General features: G+C 34.3%; 1 protein-coding gene across 1 annotated transcript; it reads right to left on the reverse strand.

Annotated features, from left to right (window-relative positions):
- Nucleotides 1–1069: 1069 nt before the first annotated feature.
- On the reverse strand, nucleotides 1070–23405 carry LOC141846605 (formate--tetrahydrofolate ligase). The gene is made up of 5 exons (XM_074734641.1): nucleotides 23196–23405; nucleotides 22940–23089; nucleotides 2630–3805; nucleotides 1813–1959; nucleotides 1070–1551 (listed from the first exon to the last, which is right to left on the reverse strand). Exons 1-5 carry the CDS (start codon nucleotides 23355–23357, stop codon nucleotides 1276–1278), a joined length of 1911 nt encoding a protein of 636 aa, XP_074590742.1. The 5' UTR covers nucleotides 23358–23405; the 3' UTR covers nucleotides 1070–1275.
- Between the last annotated feature and the right edge of the window lie 1808 nt (nucleotides 23406–25213).

Here is a 25213-nt window from a genome sequence, read left to right on the forward strand (position 1 = left end):
GCCCGTTGCTACTCTACATGTAACACTTTGCCTAAATATCAAAACTTAAGGTCACATTGGACCACTTAGGGCATAATTGCACTAACGTTGATGACCTAAAGGTGCAGCAAGATGAACTCTAAGAATTTTGTGCATTTTCTTTATTGCTCATTACTTATGTTTTTTGCGAAATAACTCACCTTCCTGTTGAAGTTTTTTTTAAGGCTATTCACTCGCTTTCAATCCTTCACATCATTCAATTACTATAAACTCAACCTTAAAGAAAGAGAAACATTATGTTCAATGGTTGATTCACCCACCTAAGTTGATTACTTGGTTGACTCAACCACCAACCAACCAAAGATACTCTTCAATCAACTAGATCGTCAATTATGGCCATCCTAATGGTCGAATTCTTGCCTAAATTGAAGACTACCACCCTCACGTACATGTTTATCAACTCACTTAAACCCGATTTAGGGTGAAAATTAAAAAGTTTATCTTGCCTTGAGTTCATCTCCAATCAAACTACTCATTTCTCAAATACACTCGATCCCTTGGCTCATTCCACGTACCATCTTAATCCCACCTATATAATTCGCCTCCTTCAAATCAACTATGTTTTAACATTTCTTATTATACGATCTCTTAAATATCTCATGACATCCTTCTGTCGTATGATCCCTTTGATGTCTCATAATATCTCTCTAATCTCTATGGATTTTAAATCATCAAGTCATCAATAACCATGGACACACTTAGAATTTCATTTAAGTCCCACGTAACTTTATACACATTAAATACAAATATAATTTTAAATTAATTCTTTATCAAAGATCAAAACTCATAATTAATTCCAATCACAAGGAACACAAATGCACTACCAATGTCCACCTCATTTGTTAATGATAGGGACGAGACCTTGTCAAAAGACAACTTATAGTCAATCTAGTTGCCTTAGAAACCTGGCATTCATCAAAGCAGTGAGCAGGAGCGATATAATTGACTTGAGGTGCCTCAACAGGCTTTTTCAGCCTCCTAGCCGAATAGCTCTTTGCTGTCTAGCAATACAAATGCAACAATTAGTTTCAAATGTTGCACGAATAAAATACAGAATGGTGAAAAGTCAATTTCATCAAGGTTTTAGTACGCGCTCGTAGTAAATGTGCGAGTGCACATTATTAATAATCAGCAGCGAATACAACAAGATCATCTTATTAACGTTGGTTGAACCAACTCAACAAAACAAGCCGGCAGAAACTAAGAAACTCCAGAAACGTGATCATCCGAGGCCTTCTAGGACAGTCCCATGACTTTTCCTGTGGTGATATCAATGTCAATGTCAAAGAAACATGGCCGAGTTGGGAGGCCAGGCATTGTGCTCATCGTCCCCACCAGAGGATATATGAATCCAGAACCAATGCTAGCCCTAACATCCCTGATGGGAAGAACAAATCCGACTGGGGCACCCTTTTGAGAAGCAATATGTGAGAACGAGTATTGGGTTTTGGCCATGCAGATTGGCAGGCCAGAAAATCCTTGCTTACTGTACATTTCAATTTGTTTGTCCGCCTGCATAGAAACCAATGATCTGGATCAGTAAAGGTTAAATAAACACAACGAAAAGAATTATGACAAGCGTATATCCATGTTTCAACTTTAGCAGTACAATAAAACTATCCATTGATTACTATCACGGTTGTGCAGGAAATATACATAGGTTCTCATTTGGAGGATCTCACCTTGGCATTATTAACTTGAAGAATATTCTTTATAGGTAGTACATAATTAAAGTGAATAGCTCAAAGGTAAGGTAAAAAGGGAAAGGATTACCTGTTCAGAGTACTCGACACCACTAGCACCGTATGACTTGGCGATTGCCTCAATTTTCTCCTTTATACTAATGTCCAAAGGATATAAGAACTTCAATGTCTTTGTTTGGCTTTCACATGCTCTTTGAACAGCAATTCCAAGGTCAACCTGGATTGTTCATCCACAAGCAATGAGGACTTGAGCGCAATGATGAGTGAGGACATGCATAACAAGATTAAATAGCCCTTTCTGACACAATTGAAGAATAAGCTAAGAAACAAATTTATAACTTTGATAGTCCTGCATTTATCTAGAAGCAGAGAGAAGAGTATCCAGGAGAAAATAAATTTAGGATAGTGTATTACTCAGAAATAAAAAACGTGCTTGCTAAACAATTGTGATAACAGCAGAAAATTGAAGGCACATGAAGCATTACCAACAAACAAGGATTTTAGACTTCGTGGTAAAAAATTGAAGGCAGATGAACCATCCTGACAAACAAGAATATAAGTGATCTTCTAGGAGCACGTAGGAGAACAATATAGAAAACATGCAGAAATCCAGCTGGAAATTAGGTGTGCAAACAATATAGAAAACATGCAGAAAGCAAGTTGGAAACTAGTTGTTCTACAAATGTATTTGTCAAACATCTGCAACTTCATCAATGCGCAGACAACTTGAGCTGAAAATATGTGGACCACCACCTAGTAATTGGATTTTCCAGTTTAAAATTGAGATGGTTCCATTGAAAAGTTAAAGAATGATATTGCCTTGCATCAACTTTTCTAATATAAACAGGAATATCGATCAACAAGTCAAGAAAGATGTGAGTACAAACCGCTCCTTTTCCACCATGTGCATGATGAGTACATACAACAGCATCAAAAGCACCAGCTGCTAAAGCTGCAGTTTTCACAGCATTCATCTCAGCATCAGTATCTGTTGCAAACTTATTGATAGCAATGACAACATTCACCCCGTAGTCCCTAGTGTTCGAAATATGTCTGGCAAGGTTTATACAACCAGCCTCAACTAGAGCCACATTCTCAGTTGTATAAGCCTTGTCTAGAGGCTTTCCAGCAACAACATCAGGTCCACCCCCATGCATTTTGAGGGCTCTTATAGTTGCTACAATAATAGCACACTGAGGCACCAAACCACTGTACCTACACTTTATATTCATGAATTTTTCTGTGCCAATATCAGCACCAAAACCGGCTTCTGTCACTACAAAACCACCCTTGCCAACAAGCTTAAGGGCAATTTTATCAGCTACTATTGAAGAATTTCCATGAGCAATGTTGGCAAAAGGCCCAGCATGAACAAAGACAGGAGTTCCCTCAAGTGTCTGCATTAGAGTTGGATTTATAGCATCTTTCATTAGAACAGTAAGCGCCCCTCCAACACCAAGATCATCAGCAGTAATAGGCTCCCCATCCTTGCTGTTCCCTATTACCATTCTTCCAAGTCTTTCCCTCATGTCTGCAAGAGAAGTAGTAAGAGCTAAAACCGCCATGATTTCACTAGCCACTGATATGTCAAAACCTGTTTCTCTGATCATCCCTTTCTCCTCAGGACCTTGACCTACAGTTATTTTTCTCAAGAACCGATCATTCACATCCATGACTCTTCTCCAGGTAATGGAATCTGGGTCAATGTCAAGCCTAGCAAATCTTTTGACTTCTTCATGTGTAAGTTCATCTGCGTTGGTTTTTGAAATGCCAAGTTTTTTGAGATGCCTGAGCATAACATCTGCAAAGGTACGTTTTCCTTCTTTATTAGGTGGGCACAATCTATTAAATAGCGCTTTGTCTGACTGGGATGCCTCATGGAATATCCGTGTATCTATAGCTGCAGCAAGAAGATTGTTTGCAGCAGTGATTGCATGAATATCTCCGGTTAGATGAAGATTGAACTCATCCATTGGGATAACCTGACTGTAACCTCCACCAGCAGCCCCTCCTTTTATTCCAAAAGTTGGGCCTTGGGATGGTTGTCGGAGACAAGTAGCAACCTGAATGGAGAAATATAGAATCAATAATTATCTTAAAATGAACAGTACTGAAGAAAATAAAATCAATGAAATGATCTCTCGTTCTATGTAGACCTTAATCCACATTAAATTTTAGTAGTCATATATTAACTAAGATCATTTCAATTAAGTTTCCTAATTGATACAACTTACCTAATTATTAAAATTTTCATGGTTTTCAAATAAGTGCAAACCATAGTTTAAAGTATAAAGCGAGTCACCTGACACAATTGATACTTTTTGTTTTAGTGGAGGACCAAGATAAGGCATGGGTAGAGACAAAGTTTAATCACTGTGCCTCTTTATGACGAAATAATATCGCCCGTACCAAATAGGAGTCAAAAGGTATTGTTTTTTTGTCTCAATCAATATGGGCAAAAAGCGGCAAGTTACAAAGGTCATGAGAAAACAAAAGAGCCTATAAAACATAATGCATTCCTTAATGAGGCCTAACGAAGGTCGGGCAACGAGCGTCAAAGGTCCACATTGGTGGAGGACAAAGAGGAGAACTAGATAGAGTAGTCAAAGGAGATTTTGTGAGCTCCCATAAGTTGATTTGGGGAAAGCGGTATGCTAAGAGGACAGTGAATCACTGATGTTTAGTAGATTCGCAACTTTATGATTTTAATATGTACACGCACACACATTTTTATTTTTATATTGTTATTATATGTTATATAGCATATGTATATTTATGTAACATTATAACATTGATGTAGCAATCATGGGTGGAAGCTTGCGTCATCAATAAGTCATAGTGTTTAGACGAGGAGGCCCATGATAAATAAACTCTGTCATGGCCAGGCCTAAGCCGATAAAGGAAGAGAGTTGTAGTAGGTTGTTAGCCACGTTAAAACATAGGCAAATAAATATTATATATGGAGTCATCAAACTATTGTCCTAATGCTAGATTATTTTCCAAAAATGAATTTGTTGTAGGGTCCAATTGCAACATCTTGATAAAAATCACTATATCTCCATGAGAATTTAAGTGTAGTGTTAATATGCAAGAATTCTCGTATCCTAAGTTGGATAAGGATAGACATTATAGAAATATTAATTGTCATAGATTTGGAACATAGAACATAAGAACGCTCACCGACAAAATAATAAAAGTAGTAGATACGATTATTATGAGAAGAATTAATATTTTATGTTTATAAAAGATAAAAAAGATAGACAAAAAGGCAAAAATGATAGAGAATTTTAAGTTACGGTATATAAGAAAAAATAAAATAGAAAATAGAGTAAGCATTGTTTTAGATAGTTCGTTAAAGGATGAAAAAGAATGGTAATTAAAAAGGGAAATAAAATTATAATTCTCAAAATAATGATAGCAAAAAAAAAACTGTTAATGTAATTAACATATATACACTTTAAGTAGGATTAGATGAAAATATTAAATATAGATTTGGAAATATCTAAATGAGGTAGTACAAAATATTCTAATAAATGAGAAAATTTTAATAAAAAGAGATTTAAACAAACATATAAAAGTAATAATAAGGAATATAATAGAGTGCATAGGGGTGATAGTTTTGGAACAAGAAATAAAGAAGGAAAAGCTATATTGAATTTCAGGATAGCATATGCACTTATAATAAAAATCCGCCAAAGTCAGTCTCAAGCTTGATTAAAAAAGGACAAGAGTTGCGCATTAGATTGCCAGCCAACGTGGACTTACAGGTAAATATTCAATGAATGGATTCATCAAACTGTTGTGTTAATGCTAAAATATTTTCCATAAGGAACGCGTTGCAGGGTACGACTGTAATGTCTTGGCAATGACCACTACATCTCCATGAGAACTCGAGTATAGTGTTAAATATGAAAGAGTTCTCACAATATAAGTTGGGTAAGAACAAATATTATAGAAAATCTAATTGTATAAGATTTGAAACATGAAATCTAGGAACTCACTGGTAAAACAATGGAAGCAGTAGATACGATGATTAAGAAAAAAATTAATATTTTGTATGTACAAGAGACAACATAAGTACGAGAGAAGGTAAAGATGATAGAGAATTAGGATTTTATGGTTTGGTATAGAATAAGAAATAAAACAATAAATGGAGTAGGTATTGTTGTCAATAATTCGCTAAAAGATAAAGTAGTAGTAGTTAAAAGATGATAGAATTATAACTCTCAAGATAGTAGTGGCGAAAAAAACTATTAATGTAATTAACATATATACAACTCAAGTAGAATGAAATAAAGATACCAAATTTATATTTTAGGACGATCTAAATGAGATATTACAAAATATTCCACCAACTGAAATAATTTTAATAGGCAAAGATCTAAATGGACAAATAGGAGTGAAAAATAAGGAATATGATAGGGTGCATAAGGATTATGAGTTTGGAATAAGAAATGAAGAAAGAAAAATTATATTGGATATTGCGATAACATATGACCTTATATTAGCTAATACGTTTTTTAAGAAAAAAGAACACTTGGTCACATTCAAAAGTAGAAATAATAAATTGCAAATTGACTTTCTTATTATTAGAAAAAATGATAAAAATATTTATAAAGATTGTAAAGTCATCCTTGAAGAAAACTTAACTATCTAGCATACATTAGTAGTATCATACACCTCAAACATAGTATCAATAGAAGAAAAATATGCACAACTCTTAGAATTAAGTAGTGGAAATTAAAGGATGAGAAATAAAACATATTTAAAGAGAGGATAGAAGTACAAGTATTAAGAGAAATATACGGCGACTCGAATACGACATGGGATAAAATGATATTAAAGTTGAAAATAATAACCAAACACTCGATGAGTCAAAGGGATGTGTACTACCAAGTAATGAAGAAGAGAAAACTATATAACATGTGACCTTATACTAGCTAATACGTTTTTTAAAAAAAGAGAAAAACACTTAGTCACATTCAAAAGTGAGAATAATAAATCGTAAATTGACTTTCTTATAGTTAAGAATGATAAATGTAAGGTTATCGTTAGAGAAACTTAACTACCCAATATAGATTAGTAATGTTGGATAGACGCCTCAAGCATAGTATCAATATAAGAAAAATATACACGACTTCTAGAATTAAGTAGTGAAAGTTAAAAGATGAGAAATAAAACATATTTAAGGAGAATATAGAAATACAACTATTAAAAAAATATACGACAACTCGAATATGACATAGGAGAAGATCGTATCAAAGTTAAAAATAATAACAAAGAATATACTCGATGAGTCAAAGGGGTGTGCATTACCAAGTAAAGAATCTTAATGGTGGAATAAGAAAGTACAAGAGAGCAAAAGAAAAATAAAGAACCTATAAGGTAATATATACTTATAAAAACGAGGAAAACTTATATATATATATATATATATATATTAGTCAAGCAAAATGCCAAGAAAATAATGATGAAACTAAAAAATAAAATTTTTGAATATTTATATCGAAAATTGAATACATAAGAAGGAGAAAGAGACATTTATAGAATAGCTAAAACGAGAGAGAGAAAGACAAGAAATATTATTCAAATAAAATGTATTAAAGATAAATGCAATAGGGTACTAATAAATGATAAAGAAATAAAAGAGCGATAGAAAATATATTTTTATCAACTTTTTAATGAAGATTTAGGTAACCAACTTAACTTAGTAATTTAAGTAGATCAAATTAGTCTAAAAATTTAAAATTTTTATTATAGAATTCAAACTTCAACCGTAGAATAAGTTTTAAATAGGATGAATAATAGAAAAGCAGTTGAACTAGATACTGTTCCAAAAGAGATATGAAAGTGTCTAGAGAAACAAGGTATTAAATGGCTTACAAAGTTATTCAATCTAATATTAAAAATTAAAAAATATCCGATCAGTAGAGGGTAAGTACTCTAATTCTCTTATATAAGAATAAAGGAGATATAAAAAATTATGCGAACTATAGAGTATTAAACTAATGAGTCATACCATGAAACTATAAAAAAAGTAATACAAAAAAAATAAAAAGGAAACCACGATGATCGAAAATCAATTTAAATTTATGTCTAAAAGTCAACAATAGAAGTGATACATCTTCTCAGACAACTAATTGAAAAGTATCAAGAACAGAAGTAAAACTTACATATGGTATTCATTAACTTAGAAAAAAACTCATGATAGAGTCCTAAGGAAAATTATATAGAGAATTCTAAAAAAGTGAAGTATTAGCATAGCATATATTAAACTAATTAATGATATATATGAGAATGTAATGATAAGAGTGAAGACATCAGACAAATTAGCCGAAATATTCCCATAAAGATAGGGTTACATCATGGATCAAATCTAAGTCCCTATCTTTTTATACTAATCATGGACGAAATCACTAGACACATTCAAGATATAGTACCACAGTGCATGTTATTTGTAGATGATATTATTTTAATAAATGAGGCACGTAAAGTAGTAAATACTAAACTCGAATCTTGACGAAAAATGTTAAATAAAAGGTTTTAAACTTAGTAAAATAATATATATATATATATATATATATATAGAATTTAAGTTTAGTACTATTAGATGGAATAAGACAATTATTAAGATTGAAGATAATAAGTTATCTGTAACTGAAAGTTTTAAATATTTAAAATTATTTCTAAAAAAGGATGAAAGAATTAAAAAAGATGTCTTATATAAAATACAAGCGAGATGGTTGAAATGGAGGAGAGCATCAGGTGTTCTTTGTGATCGTAAATTGCATTTAAGACTTAATAGAAAGTTTTACAAAATAACGATTAGACCTGTTATATTATATAAAGTTGAATATTAGGATATGACTCAAGTACATGAGCAAAAGATGAAAATTACAGAGATAAGGATGTTAAGGTAGATATACGAATATACAAGGATGGATAAGATAAAAAATAAAAATATTAGAGAAAAAGTCGAGGTTGCATTTATTGAGCGAAAACTCAAAGAGATACATTTAAGATGGTACGGTCATGTTCGTAGACGACCAATAGATGCTCCAATTAGAAACTTGATTAGCAACAATAAAATAAGATAATTTATTTAAATATAAATGATGATATAATAAGGAATAGAATCCAATGACATAAAAGGATCCATACAGTTGATCCTATCTAGTGAGATAAGGCTTGATTTTTATTATTATTGTTATATAAACTTATAATAGCTAATATGTTTTTCAAAAAGAAAGAAAAACACCTAATTACTTTCAAAAATGGAAATAATAAATCACAAATTAACCTTCTTATGATCAAGAAGAGAAAGAGCAATAGAAAAATTTATAAAAATTACAATACCATCCTTGGAGAAAACATAACCACCCAACATAGGTTAGTGATCTTATAAACAGACATCAAATATAATATCAATAAAAAGAAAATGTACACAGCTCCTAGAATCAAATAGTGAAAGTTAAAGGATGAAAAACAAAGTATCTTTAAGAAGGTGATAAGAGCATAACTATTAAAAGAAATACATGACCCCTTGAATACAACATAAGATAAGATGACATCAAATTTATAAGCAACAGCTACCACCAAATAAAAAATCTTTGTGGTAGAATAAGTACAAGAGAAATTGAAGGAAAAAAAACTGCCTATAAATTACTATACACTTATAAGAACAAAGAAACTTTAAAAAGTATAAAGTAATCAAGAAAGAGACTAAAAAAGTAGTAAGTAAAGCCAATAATAAAGGGGAAAGGGACATCTACAAAATAACTAAAACGAGAAAGGAAAATAAGAGATCTTACCCAACTAAGAAGATACATCAAAGATAAATCCAATTAGGTACTAATTAAAGGATGAGGAAATAAAAGAGTTAGGGAAAAAATTATTTTTATCAATTTTTCAATGAAGGGTTAGGTGACCAACTTAACTTTTCAATAAAGAGTTAGGTGATCGAAAATCAATTTAGATTTATGCCTGAAGGTTGACAATAGAAATTATACATTTTCTCATACTACTAATTGAAAAGTATCGAGAACAAAAATAAAACTTACACATGATATTCGTCGACCTAGAAAAAGCTTATGATAGAATCTCCAGAAAAATTATATAGAGAATTCTAGAAAAAGAGAGGTATCAGCATACCACATATTAAAATATGTATAAGGATGTAATGACAAGCATGAAGACTTCAGGCAAATTAACCGAAACATTTACCATAAAGATTGGATTACATTAAGGATCAACTCTAAATCCTTATCTTTTTACAATAATCATGAACAAACTCACTGGACACATCCAAGATACGGTATCGTAGTGATGCATGTTGTTTGTCGATGATATTGTTTTAGTATATGAGACACATGAAAAAATAAATGCTAAACTCGAATCTTGACGAAAAACGCTAGAAGTAAAAGATTTAGGTTTAATAGAGTAAAGACAAAATATATAAAGTTTAGCAATATTAGACGTAATGAGATAATTGTTAAGATAGGAAATGACAAATTGTCTGTAACTAAGCGTTTTAAGTATTAAAGATCATTTTTACAAAAGGATAGAGAGATTGAGAGAGATGTCTTATATAGAATACAAGTAGGATGGTTGAAATGGAGAAAATTATCAGATGTTCTTTGTGATCGTAAAGTACCTCTAAAACTTAAAAAAAATTTACAAAAGGGTGATTAGATTTGTTATATTATATAGAGTTGAATGTTGGGTTATGATTCGAGTACATGAGCAGACGATAAGAGTTGCAAAGATGAGGATATTAAGGTGGATGTACGGACATATAAGGATGGGCAGGATAAGAATTAAAAATATTAAAACTATGATAAATGTGCACATCAAACATGGAAAAGGAAAGCTAAAAGAGATTTTGTTAATAATAATAAAATAAAATAAGATAAATTTATTTAAATATAAATAATAATATAGTAGGGGATAGAGTCTAATGGCGTAAAAGGCTTCATATAGTCGATCCCACCTAGTGGGATAAGACTTAATTGTTGTTATTATTGTATCAAAGAATTCAAATTTCAAAAGTAGAAGAAGTATTAAAATGGGATAAAAAATGAAAAAACGATTGGACCGGATGATATTCCAATAGAAGTATGAAAGTGCCTAGAAAAGCAAGGTATTAAATGACTTATAAAGTTATTTAACCTCATATCGAAAATGAGAAAAAATTTTAATCCATGGAGGGTACATACTTTAGTCCCTTGCATAAAAACAAAGAGATGCAAAATTGTGTGAATTATAGGAACATTAAACTAATGAGTCATACTATGAAATTTGAGGAAAAAGTGATTAAAAAAACTTAAGGAAAGATATCAAAGTGACTAAAAATCAATTTGTATTCATGCCTAAAAGGTCGATGATCAAAGTTATACATCTTGTTAAACAACTAATTAAAAAGTATCGAAAAAAGAAGCAAGACTTACATATGGTATTCATTGACTAAGAAAAACAATTGAATCCTAAAGAAAAGAAAAAAAAAAGACATTAACATAGCATATATTAAAACAATTAAAGATGTATGATGATGTAATAACAAAAGTAAAGACTTCAGGAGGATTTATTGAAGCATTTCTAATAAAAAATAGAATTATATTAAGGATCAACTCTAAATCCATATCTTTTTTGCATTAGTTATGGATGAACTCATTAAATATGCCCAAGATAAATTACTATGGTGTATGTTATTTGCAAATTACATTAGTTTGGTTGATAAGACTTGTGGAATAAATGTTAAGTTCAAATCTTGGCAAAAGACATTAGAATTTATAAATTTTAAGTTTAGTAAAGACAGTATGTATGGAATATAACTTTAGTAGTGGTAGATGTAGCAAAATAATTGTTAAGATAGGAGATAATAAATTTTTATAACTGAAAGTTTTAAATATCTAGAATCGTTTTTACAAAAGAATATAGGAGTTGATAGACATGTTTTACTTAAGATACAAGTAGGATGGTTGAAATGAAGGGTGTCTTTGTAATCGTAAAGTACCTTTAAAATTTAAAAGAAAGCTCTACAAAATAATAGTGACCTGTTATTTTACATGGAAGTGAATGTTGGACTATGAAGCGAGCACACAAACAAAAGAGATAAGAAATGAGAACATTAAAAAGAAAGTCAAGATTTTATCTATTGAAGGAAAACTCTGAGAGACACATTTAAGATAGTATGAACATGTATTTAGTTACTAATAAATATCCCAGTTAAGCGATGTAAAACCATGGTGCTAAAAAATGTCATCATTGAATGAAGGAGAACCATGGTGCTAAAAAATGTCAATTGGAAGAACAATAGCATAAACATGAAGATTTAATAAACAAGCTTTTAGAAAAACCAACACAAATAAATTTAAAGGTTGTGGTGACAATATCCCAAATTACTAAGAATTTCTAGTGACTCTCTGTCTCCCGAGATGAATATAAGAATGAGCAATAAATACAATATAGTCGCTATGAAATTAAGCATTAATGGAAGCAATTCAATCATTACGTGTTAGAGATGACATATCTATGAAAGATTACTCCCAGAATCCCTCTATCTTTTCCCTTCTCAGATATCTTCCAGAGATCGAGAAACTTCTTACAATGACCTATTACTTACAACAAATTCAATAAAGGGAAATACAAAGATAAACAAAATAAAAAACAATACAATTGAAATGAATTAGAAATGATGCTTTGCTTTGGTCACTTTCTTTTGCTCTAGAGTGCTTAGAATTGACTCAGGAATGCAACAATCGCTCAAGAGTTGGTTAAGAACACAATATTGAAATCTCTAAGTGTTCCTCCTCTATAGTCATTTGTTATTTTTAGCATCTAAGTTGTACCCGTTAGTCCACTATTCTAAATCAATTTAACTAATTCCCTTAGAAGTCGACCATTTCCTTTGGTGATTGTTTCATTGTTTGACTATTTTAGCCAGCCAATTTAATTTATACATGACTATCTTCTAGCTACTATTTCACTAGTCAACTGTTTAGACATCATTAACTCACTTGATAAATGTTGACTTCTTCAAGCCATATCCTATTTAACAACTACAACAAATTTAAAATAATAAGTCGATTGTCTGTTATATTTGAGAGGTATCCTAAGGCAATCATCTTACGGTTATACTATTTATTGAATAAATAGCAATTCACTATTTGAGTGCACATTTTCTATGTATTTGATTGGATCTTAAACTCATTTACTGAATATCTGCAATACAATTCATAGCATGAGAGAATTTGTGATTGGATCACAACTAGTGAGCATCTCTACATGTGCAATTATAAATATATTGAAATTATTTCTAGTCGAGGAATCGATGAGCTCAGACGTCATTCTGTTGAGACTAGCACATTTAAACTCCTTGGTCTGCCAAGCAGCCGATCTTACTGCGGGAGACATCGGATGTTGAGAGTTAAACGTGGATATTAGTTAAAGGTAACTAGTTCATTAAAGTGACCTGTCTTGAAACTTCATATGGTTCTATATATATGTCAATGAAGATCTCAGTGCAGCTTAAGTGTGAGTTTCCTTTGACTTGCAGTATTTAAGTCACCTTGGTTTAGAGGCTTATACATTGACATCTTATATAAACATCTCCGAGGAGGTGAATCCAAGATAATTGGGTATAAGTTGAAGTGTCCAAAGGTGTTTGAATAACCCACAAAGGATTCACCGCTCCTTAAAAAAGAGACGTATACCCTGCGACCACTTATCAGGATTGTTACTAAAAATTTTTGGTCAAAGCATCACATATCAAAAGTATGGGACTCTTGGACATATGTACAAGTAACTGAAATCCATAGAACAAGAAAACAAACTTGGGCTAGGTATGGCGTAGTCAGCCTAGTAAAGACTGACACATATAGACCATGTCCTGAACCAAGTAGAGTATAAGACGGTAAATGGAATGAAGCATGTCTCATTGTAGCTGTTGAAGGGTTTAGAAATATTTTGGAATCAATCGTTGATTTTTCGATCAATTGGAGATCATGATGTACTACTAGGAGCCACTTATGATTGTTCCATAATTAATGGTTAATTACGAACGACTAACGTAACCGAGAACCTATTGGATCACACGCACTACAAATTCTCCGAAGAACTTAAAACAAGTTTGAGAATTAGATTCTCAAATCAAGAGAAATAAAGTCTGGTTGGACCAGACAAAGAAAAAATGATAGAATTCGTCTTATGAAGACGAAATGAATGAAATTGATTTCATTCAAATCAGAGGTCGTTTGGTTATTAAACCAAACCACTCGATTTTGAACAAAAATTGAACCAACTTAGTTTGGTTCATGATGGAAGAGATTTTGGCAGAACGGATGCGATAAGAAACTTCGTCTTGTGAAGACGAATTGAACAAAACTGATTTGGCTCAAATCGAAGGTCGTTTTGTTATTGAACCAAGTAAACCAAAAATGAACCTGGTTCGCTACAGTGAGCATGTGCTGAACCCGATTCAGTCTGGGTTATTTTTCCCTCCGATTTACACTCGTGCGCCAACCCGGTTCTTCCTTGGGTTCGTCCGCCACTCACCTGCACCACACCCGATCGCGAGAAATCCTCTCGCGATCCCGAGATCATCGATAACGAAATCGGGGAGCTCGGTATCGCCGGCCACATGAGGAGAACGTAGCCAAAACCCTATCGCGCCACCACCTTCCTTCTTCCTCCCGATCACGAGCATCGTCGGACCTATGAGCTTCGCGTGGGCGGTCGGTGGTTCCCGAGCAATCGTCGCCTTACGCGCACGATGCTGCTCGCGATGGCTGCTCGCGACGGCCGCTGTCCCCTTCTTCCCGAGCGTCATCGCTGCCCGCGTGAGAGGCAGAGCCGAAGCCCTAGCACGCCGCTGACGCTTGTTTATTTTTCCGCCTTCCGCCGTTCATCGGAGAGCATCTCCGCCGAAGGAGAAACCGGAGAACTCCAATACCCTAGCAACCAACCTCCTCTTCTCTACTTGTTCGGCCGCCGTCGCCACTTGATTAGGCTGTTGCCACCATCAGAAGCCGCCGTCGCCAAAGGCTGTTGCCACCGTCAGAACGCCGCCAGATTTCTCTGTCACAATCAGATAAGCTGAGGTTGTCAGACCCTTGGGTTGCTCGTGCAATGTCAGTGCCAGAGCTGCTGCCGCATCGATACATGCCGAAAAGGGGTCAGTCGGAGCTTGTGAAGTTGCCGGAGTCTGTACGTCGCCGACCGCCGAAACTACTGTAGCTACAGGCCAGAGGTTGCTGATAATTATTGTCATTAACCATCGATGCATTCTCCGTTGTTGGAATCCGTTTCCAACTACCGGAGAAGTCGTGTGCCATGTTATAGTAGAGGTTTGCCACCGGAAGCTTGTGAAGCGACCGAAAATATTCCATCATCACTGGAAAAGGTTTCCAGCCATTTGTCCCAAAATCGGCAGTTAAAGGTTGGCCATCGAAAACTACATTGGGAATACGATTCCCGATAATAGTTAGAAAGCCCCAGAAAACGATCGAAACAAACGTTGTTGCGTGTTTTCCAGAATTAGATTTTCTCTCGAATTGATCGTTATCAATCATCGGCTGATACCGAAGACAACGACGCAACTCGTGACTTCGAAGCTGTCCAGACGAAAGTTTGGCATGGATCACTAGTAGAGGCGAAACTTCGACAAGGACCGCTCGATTAATGCCAACTTCGTTCAACGTCATCAATAAGGTACACGTAGAATATTTACTATTCTACAAAAATTTTAATTTCCAGTCATGTCTTGTACACTGTTATTTCCTGTATTTGCATGCGTGTGTTGTAATAATTTTCTTGTATTATTATTCTATTTCTACTACGCACGTTTGCGAAACATGTAAATACGCGCATTGCACCAGGACGACCCAGCATTGCCTAGTGTACTAGCTCCCGAACAAAAATGTTATGTTCATTAGCATTTCAGCCTAAGTAATTACCTAACGACTTGACAATCGGTCTTATCTTGCTAAGAAACCCCATGTCTTTGTCTTCGGGAGTCCCTCGTCTACATGTTATAATTCAACCTCAACTTAGTTGGAATTTCACTACCTAGAGACCTAACCTCTAGGTCTTCATCCTTTGGCTAGCCTTAGGTCAGGATTAACCCACCAAGACTTCCAACTACCTAGTTTTAAGTTACCTTAACCCATAAAGACTTCCAAATGCCCAACCTCAAGTTAATCTTGAATGACCCCCAGGGCGTAGCGTAGACAGTGGGTGCATAATATTTCTGGTGTAACAGTCAGGGGTTGAATCTCTTGAGAACTCACGACCTGCCATTCATCCCACCATGTGCCTCTTGCCTATATACCTGAATTTACCTCCCTCCATATCCGTGGAGCCGGCTCTAAGAGAGTCGTTGAGGTGGCGAATCCACCTTTTTAAGTTAACCTTGAATTGCCATGGCTTCCAATCACCTAGCGATCACTCCTCTAGTGACTCCAGCTAACTCTATGGTTAAATTTCATCTTGCTAAGAAACCCTATGTCTATTGGACTCCCTCATCTGTTTAATACAATTTGACCTCAATTTACTAAGACTTCAACTGCTTAAAGACCTAACTTCTAGGACTTCCTCTTTTGCCCATCCTCAAGTCAGTCTTGATCCGCTAAGACTTCCAACTAAACCTAACCCCAAACCGGATCCAAACCAGACCCTATCTGGACCCATAACCGAGCAATTAATCGTTGATTCATTAAAAAATTATAATTTTTTAATTTTATTTAGATTTTTTAATTATAATTTTTTATTTAATAATATTTATAATATTTTAGTATTATTAATGGTCTAGTTCAATATTACTAAACATATTCTATTTTTCTATTTAAGCTAATTTTTTAATATATTTATCTTGAATTATTTGATGCGAGACTATTTTACCTTTCTATTAAAGTTAATTTTTCAATCTATTTGTCATGAATTTTTTGATGTAGGAATATTATACCTTTCTATTAAAAGCTAATTTTACAACTTATTTTCTTTGAATTCTTTGATGTGGGATAACCTTTAACTCATTAAATTTATTAATCTTATTTAACTCTCTTAATTACTTAATGATTTTATTTTATTCATTTAATATTGAATTTATAAAAACTATTTGACTTATATGATATATCCAATAATAAATTTATCAAAAATATTTGTTTAATAATAAAATTATATATATAGTAATATCTATCATTGAACATATAAAATTAATTAAAAGATATAACTTATGTGATATATATATCTAGACCCGACCTGTGCCAGGTCCGAACCGGACTCGACCCCTGGCAAGTCTGAATCGGACTCGGCCCAAACTCGTAACCGGGTCAACGGGCCAGTTCCGATTGGTTGATTTTTTTTTATAAATTTATAGTTTAAAAATACTTTTTAATAATAATATTAATAATGAACTATGAACCAAACTATGAACTAGCAAACTATGAACCGCAACCGTCTTGGACATTCTCCAAACCGTCGAATAGGCAGTTCCGAACAGTCGAACCGGCAGTTCCGAACCATCGAACCAGCGGCGAACCGGCGGTTCGAACCGTCGAACCAGCGGCAAACCGGTGATTCAAACCGTCGAACCGGCAGTTCGAATTGTCAAACTGTCAAATCGACGATTCCGAACTGTAGAACTGACGGTTCTGAAACATGGTGGGGTCTATTTCCAACTACCCATCCTCAAGTGACTCTTAATCCACCAGGACTTCCAACTGTCAACATGTGTTGGACTTTCCTCTAACTAACTCCCTGTTTGATTTCACTATTTGCAAACACTTGTTGAATTACAACAAATTACCACAACTTCTTTGCCAAATGCCTAATCGACCTCGACCGGGAGTTCATCTATTCATAACATATCGACCTAACTTTAATTCACTAACATATTGTCTGGACATATTATACAAACATCAAAACAACTGATTGCACCAATATTCAAGAGTGCAAGTATTTGTGTTACTTCAGCATATGATGGTATTGGTTATTTCTTTCATTTTATGGGATAAAAGCATGTAGTTGATATTGTCAACATTGATCTTATAACCTTCTTAAACCAAACTAGAATTAATGATGCCTACAAAAGGGAGAAGAAAAAAATTTTGATCATAAAAGTATTGTTATTTTTCCATTTAATCAAATTTCCCCTAATGCAGTAAATAATATGTACTATCCATAGCTATGGCTGAGTATTCGGTTAACCAGACCGAATTAACCGAAACCGAACCGAATCGAATTTTTTCGAACCAACCGAACCGATCGAATTTTCAAATAAAAACTGAACAAACCGAACCAATAAAATATCGGTTAATTCAATCGAAAACCGAATTAACCAAACTAACCAAATTTTTTGAATATTATGAAATAATTTTACCAATTAGTTAAGGATTTATAAGTTTACATACTTAGGAATTTATAAATTATTTTTTTTATTTTGATTAATTCGGTTTATTCGATTTAACCGAATAAGAAATTTTAAAACCAAAACCGAACTAAATTAACCAATTGTTTTAAAAAAAATCAAAATTTCAATATAACCGAACCAAATTTTTAAACTCGATCGGTTCAGTCGGTTTTTCGATTTAACCGAACTTTTGTTCACCCCTATCCATAGCATGGTGTTCAAGATCCAAACTCTAGTCATAGTATCCAATCTCCAATTTTATATGAAATTATTGGTCCATATTTAGTCGAACAAGTGGAGAAGATCTAGATATATGGGGTTACGTGTGCAATAAATACACAAAACCTATGCGGATAAGCAGTATCAACTTTCTACTATACTACAAGAAAAACATGATATGTTATAAATCTATTAGTTCACCAATAAAAGATAGACGCACAAAACCAAGGTGGATAAGCATTATCAACTTTCTATTATATTGTAATAAAAAATAATATGTTATACGTCTATTAGTTCGCCAATAAAATATGATAATGGATCTTACATATATTATCTAATAGATAGTATAGATCAAAAGGTAAGTAAAATATCATGATGGATCTTACATATACATCATCTAATAGATCTAATAGATAGGATAGATCGAAAGATAGATATATAACATATAGTGCAAAGGGTCATAGATAATGGTGTCAACTTTAAGATGGTTAATGAGTATTTATTTAATAATGGTGAACATTGGTATACTTGATACATAAAGAAGGTAGTGAAAAGGAGCAATCTTTAACAAAATTCTTTTATTCTACACCAAGAACAACTAGATTTGCATCTTATTTCTTCCTACAAAGGTTATCCTAGAAAAAAAAAGTCAAATTGAAGGTTGTGCTCACTTCTGAGGAATTAAAAGCCCCTTAGGGTGCGTTTGGTTGGGGGTAATCTGTGATTACCCCGGTTATCCACCCAAGGTTATCAACAAAAACCCTGTTTGGTTTAGTTAATCGGTGATTCCCTAGTAATGTTATATTCCCGACATGTCAGCCTACATCAGCAAATCAGGGCATCTAACCCGGAATTGCAAAACCAAGAAAAATCTAGGTTTTGTTGGATTCCGGGGTTATCCTAATTTCGTTTACCAAATTACCCATTTTCCGCAGCCGTCCGCGAAACCTCCGCGAGCCCGCCCTCCCTCCAAGCGAAACCTAGCTAAACCTCCAGAGCGCGAGCGCCGCCCGAAAACCTCCGCGACCCTCGTCCGCGAGCCCGCCGTACCTCCAAGCGAAAACCTCCGCGACCCTCGTCTCCCTCGGCGGCGATTCCGTCCCGAGCGCGCGCTTCCCGAGCGAAACCCTAGCGGCGAGTCCGTCCCGAGCGCGCGCTTCCCCTTCCGGCGAAACCCTAGCGGCGATTCCTGACCTCGGCCTCGTCCTCCTCCTCACGGTGAGTCTTCTTCTCCTTCCGGCGAAACCCTAGCGTCAATACAGTTGCTGGCCAAGTTGAGTAATGCTCCTACTGAGTCAATGAAGTTATATTGCTTATAATCAAACTGGCATGTGCATTGCTTCAGATTCAATCGTTCACAAGAAGACAAAGTATAGAGATCACTTGTCACATAGCATATTTACCAAGTCTTCAACAGATCCTAAAATTGAATATGTTTGTGATAAATTTTGTGGTTTTATGATATTTTTTAACCAATTCAGTGGAAGTATGATGGCCTATTCATAAATATAAATTCCAATCTTGATGTGTGTGTGTGTGTGTACTCCAATCTCTCATGTCCTCCAATAATATCAGCAATATCCATGCCTAAGGTGTGTTGGACTTTGTCTTGGCTTCATAACCTGGATCATTTGAAATCCATACTAGTTTACCAATTCGCTAGATTGAAGTGCACCAAAGCCTATAGTACAAAAGGCCTACCCTCCACCACTCGGCTTAACCTCGATCGCAAGGAGGAATTAAGTTTCTTTCACTGCATACTGATTAATAATATGAAATACAGTTAGGTAGTTTAAGTGCAATGGTATTCTATCATGTTTCTTTTTTCTCTCCTTACATGTTTCTTGCAGCTCCCTGTTCGTGTAGTCCTAATAGTTTGATATGAACTAATTCAATGTATGTAAGTAGGTTTCAATGTATGTAAGTAGGTTTGTCTATGTAGCTTATATAATATATAAGATTGATTTCTTCTTTACAATTCAATTAAATACTTGCAACTGCTGTATTTTCATCAATTAAATACAATTCAATATAATTATATATCTCCTGTTGTTGTTTAGGGATTTACTGAACCTTCATCAGAGAAATTGCTTCCTGATTTGCATCCTCAAGAACAACATGTTTTCACTCTTGTTCTAGATCTTAATGAGGCTCTCGTGTACGGAAATGGATATACTGTCTATTTATATCATTCGAGATAGTAGTTGGGCATGGATATACTGTCAACAGCTTTTTTAGATCTGTATTCATCTATATGTTTATACCTCCAAAGTTTCCGTTCTTGATGTTCTTTGCTTACTTGTTGTACGGAAATGTTCTTTGCTTTCTTGTTGCATATCCTTGAACTCTCCCAGTAATTGCATAAAGAAATGAAAAGATGCTCATTGCTGTTCACATGCACTCTTGGCGCAAATGGAAGGATTGGAAGGATTGTTCTGGTGGAGAAATCCAAGACTCCAGGGCGCTGAAAGATTTCTTTGCCTTGCTGCCATAGTCAAGAATGATAGAAGAGCTTTCAGTTTTGTCAGCTTTATTTTAGATCGGTATTGGTTCCAAGTTCCAAACATATGACATTGATCTTGCTAAACAGCAAGTATTACTTTGTAACGAACTCTTTGATCTTGTAGTATGTCTGTTTTCAGCTCATCTTTCTTTTATTAAGTTATAATTTGATGTATAATTATGATTATGATTGTCCTATAATTAATAATTTAATTTTAAAAAAAATAAATATCAAATTAATTTAGTTGTAAAAAAAATGATTATAATTGTACTAGGGGTAATATAGTAAATATTCAAGTAAGTAATGTATTAAAACCTTCAAACAAACAAGGTTTTGTCTCATTACCTAGGTTTAAACCAAACAGCATTGGTTATGTTTTATTCCCTATAACCTTGGTTATGTGATTACTTGGTAATCACATAACCAAGGTAATCACGGATGACCCTCAACCAAACGCACCCTTAGTATTTTAGCACTGCTGAGGGTAGGGAGGTAAAAAAACAAATTATTATATCTACTAACTTTTGGGATTACATTGCAAAGATTCACAATTGAGTCCTTAAACATTGTTTTGCGAGAGGTCAACAAGAAGTTGTAATTAAGCAATATGAACCACATAATCCATGAACCAATAGAGAAATTCAAGTGGTGACTATAGTCACTAACCAAGTGTCAATATTATGTTGATATAATAAATGAAGATGGGACAACTAAATGGGGGTCCATTTGACAAGTACATAATTTTTATAATAAACAAAATTTAATATTCATTATTAATAAAATATATGTTTGATTATTTTAAATTATTATCTTAATCCAACATATGAATATATCAATTCCTGTGGCCTTTAGAAGTTTAATATTAAGAGTACAAGCAAATAAAATATTAGCTAGAGAGACTATTATTAGGAGGTAATATAAAATCATTAATTACTAGTCATTATCAACACATATACAAGACTATTTACTTTTATTCACTTATTTATCTCGTAACAAAATGGTGGTTATAATATGGAGAATCAACCCTCAATTTAAAAAAGATTGCAATATGAATTGTCTCGCAAACAATGTCTACAAGTGACTACAAAAGAAAGTAGTCAACTTTCTCACTAATGTATAAGGAAGTGTGAAATTATCTCTTATTGACAATTGGAGAAGATGCCCTACGTTTATTATGATATATGTCTTCTACTAAGTGGCATATGTGACCTAGAGGTCACGGGTTCAAAGAAAAGCCTCTTGCCAAAAAAAGTAAAAGTAGAGTGATGTGACCCACTTGATATTGGATTCATTTATAATTGGATTGGTAGAACCCTATTGAGGTTGAGAATTAATTACTTGATAAGGCAGGAAATCTACAATGACCATCTTAATTTTTTCCCAACAAATTAATAAAGTGTAAGCTATATAAGATATTGATGAGGAAGATATGATGATGAAACTTTTGACCAACACAGATATTCTCAAATATCTCACCCACAATCATAACCAAAAGTCACAATTCACAACAAAAACAAAAAACAAAGATCGTACAACATCTCTAGTAAAGATTGCAGTAGACACTTTCTCCATTAAATGGGGGAAATTTCATGTAGCATTTCTTATGTAGCAAAAAAAAAGCACCTGAATTTGATGAAACTAACAGAAAAATCTTTGAACGGGATTATAATAAATAATTAATGAATCAATTAAGGTCTAGATAAGGAATAATGAAGATATCCCAATCCATCTCAGTTGTTCTATTGGCAATTCAGTAAAAAGAAATCAAAACGAGCATTGAATAACGAACAAGTTTTATTCATTTTCAGGAATAACAGGGGAATGATTAGTAAGAACAAGAAAACTGAAGCTCATGAAATATAGTGAAACCCAGTAGTACAAAAAGGTAGAATCCTGCTCAAAGAGCACCAAGTAATTTCTGTTTCGGTGTCAAATTGGCAAGCAACAAGAGAAAACGAATACCATGAAATATGAAAAAAAAAAAAAAAAAAACTTTACCGAGAAAAATATACATTATTTTAAAAAATAAAAATAAAATAAAATACGGGAAAGAAAGTACAAAGGGGTTACCTTCTTGTCAAGGAAAGCTCCCAGAGCTTGGCAGAGCCCAACCGTGGTAGTAGACTTCCCTTCTCCCAGAGGCGTCGGCGTGATGCCGCCGACCACGACGTAGTACCCATCGTCCGATCCCTGAAGCTCGTCGAGAACCGACAATAGCACCTACCCAGGAGAGCACAGAACAAAAACTCAGAAAAAGACAGGAAAAAACTCCAAATTTGCGAAGACTAGCGGATCGAATAAGAAATCCGGAGGCTTTTAGTGGAACCTTAGCCTTGTATTTGCCATAGAGGTCGTAGTGCTGCGATCCGAGGTTGAGTTCCTCAGCGATGCGCGAAATAGGAAGCGGCTCGACGGAGTTGGCGATATCAATGTCAGCTGGTACTGGCGAGACCACCGCCAATCGCCGTATCGTCGTCGAAGAGCTCATCCTTGGATCCACACTTTGCTCTCCCACTCCCTCCTCCTCCTCCTCCTCCTCCTCCTCTCTCTCTCTCTCTCTCTCGCTCACTCAGATTGCGAAATTGTGGTGGAGGAGAAGGTAACCAAACAATAAATAAATAATATAATCGGATTCATCGGAAGGTGTTAAGAAATGCTGGCTGTTGGATTTCAATCTGGATGGATGGTCGACGCGTGGAATGGAAGACATTGAGTAAGGGGTCAAGGGGCATTAAGAATATAACATATTTGGATTGACCAGTTTGTCTTATGTTTTAATGTTAGAAATTTTACAACTGCAAATGTCATCATATCTCATCATTTCTCCTAAACTTACCCATTATTTTACTTTTTAAAATGAATTCTCATGTCCAATCTTGTTTGAATCTCATGGTAATGTACTTTGACAATTTTTTAGGTAAAAGATGAAACCTACCTTTCATTAGTATTTGTAGTTTTACACGAATGATTTTATAATTATATATAAAAAGGTAAATTAAAAAATTATAATTAATTATAATAAAGAAGAATATTATCTTGATTTTGTTAAGATTTAATTTTTGTCCACTTCAACAACTCTGTTCCATCGTAATCAACTCAACTACAAAATAATTTGAAATGGATAGAAATAAAATTTCAATCGGCCCCACTATAGTGCGAGACAAATTGGTCAGAAGCACGACGATTACATTTGACGTCCAGATCAAGGACACCATTCTTCAATAGTGTGGTATCAAACACTCACTATAAAAATACAGTTCTTTTGCGATGAATTTTGTAACGAAAACATAAAAATTTTTCATCGCAAAATGGTTTTGTGACGAATTTTGTGACAAAATTTTTTTCATTGCCAAAAGACCGTCGCAACATTTGGCGATAAAAAATTAAAAATTCGTTGCAAATATGGCAACGAAATATTAATTCATCGTAAATTTCGGCGATGAACCTGTTTGTTCGTCATCGAATTTTGTGACGAAAACATCTTTCATTGCCAATTGTTGCGACGAAAGACCAGTTTTGTCGCCAACATGGACGAGTAAAACGAGATGTCTATGATAAAATTTGTGACAAAAATAGATATTTTTGTCGTAAATTTACGATGAAAACTGGTTTTTTATCGTAAATTGGCAACGAAAACGGATTATCCGTTGCCAATTGGCGACGAAAACTTAGCTTTCGTTGCCAATTCCGGGACGAAAGGGATTGCGATGATAAGTTAGGGTATTTGGCGACGAAATGGGTTTCGTCGCCAAATTCATCACAAATTGGTGATGAAACTATATTTTTGTCGCCAATTTGGCGACGAATCGCGTATTCATCGCCAATTTACGATGAATTTGGCGATGAAACTCATTTCGTCGCCAAATACTCTAACTTATCACCACGCGACCCCACTCGTGACCCACCCCATTTCTCTCTTAGCTAATTTAGCGACGAAACTAGCATTTCATCGCCAAATTGACGCGAAATGAATTACTGTTTCATCGCCAAATTGACGACGAAACTAGCATTTCGTCGTCAATCGCGACGAATTACTGTTTCGTCACCAAATTGGCGACGAAACTAGCATTTCGTCGTCAATTTGAGTACGAAACGAGCATTTTGTCGCAAATTGGCGACGAAATGCTAGTTTCGTCATCAAATGGCGATCGCAAATGGCCGTTATATCTAGCCATCTTTGCGACGAATTCTTGAATTCGTCGCTAACGGTAGTGACGAATCATGTTTTTGTCGCTAAATTAGCGACGAATAATTTTTCATCGCAAAATTGGCGACGAATTCATTTATTCGTCACCAAATTGGCGACGAATCCGTTTATTCGTCGCTAAATTGCGACAAATTTGG

This window comes from Curcuma longa, chromosome 15 (assembly GCF_044706935.1).
Source record: "Curcuma longa cultivar G26 ecotype Majalengka, Jawa Barat chromosome 15, ITB_CL_G26_1.1, whole genome shotgun sequence".
Lineage (NCBI taxonomy): Eukaryota > Viridiplantae > Streptophyta > Magnoliopsida > Zingiberales > Zingiberaceae > Curcuma > Curcuma longa.

What these genes read in the sequence shown, in the direction of transcription:
- LOC141846605 (XM_074734641.1), bottom strand. Translation starts at nt 23,357, where the DNA reads ATGAGCTCTTCGACGACGATACGGCGATTGGCGGTGGTCTCGCCAGTA. An exon ending in ATGGCAAATACAAGGCTAAG is followed by an intron (nt 23,090 to 23,195) that starts GTTCCACTAAAA and finishes TCTCCTGGGTAG; the next exon opens with GTGCTATTGTCGGTTCTCGA. An exon ending in GAGCTTTCCTTGACAAGAAG is followed by an intron (nt 3,806 to 22,939) that starts GTAACCCCTTTG and finishes TTCTCCATTCAG; the next exon opens with GTTGCTACTTGTCTCCGACA.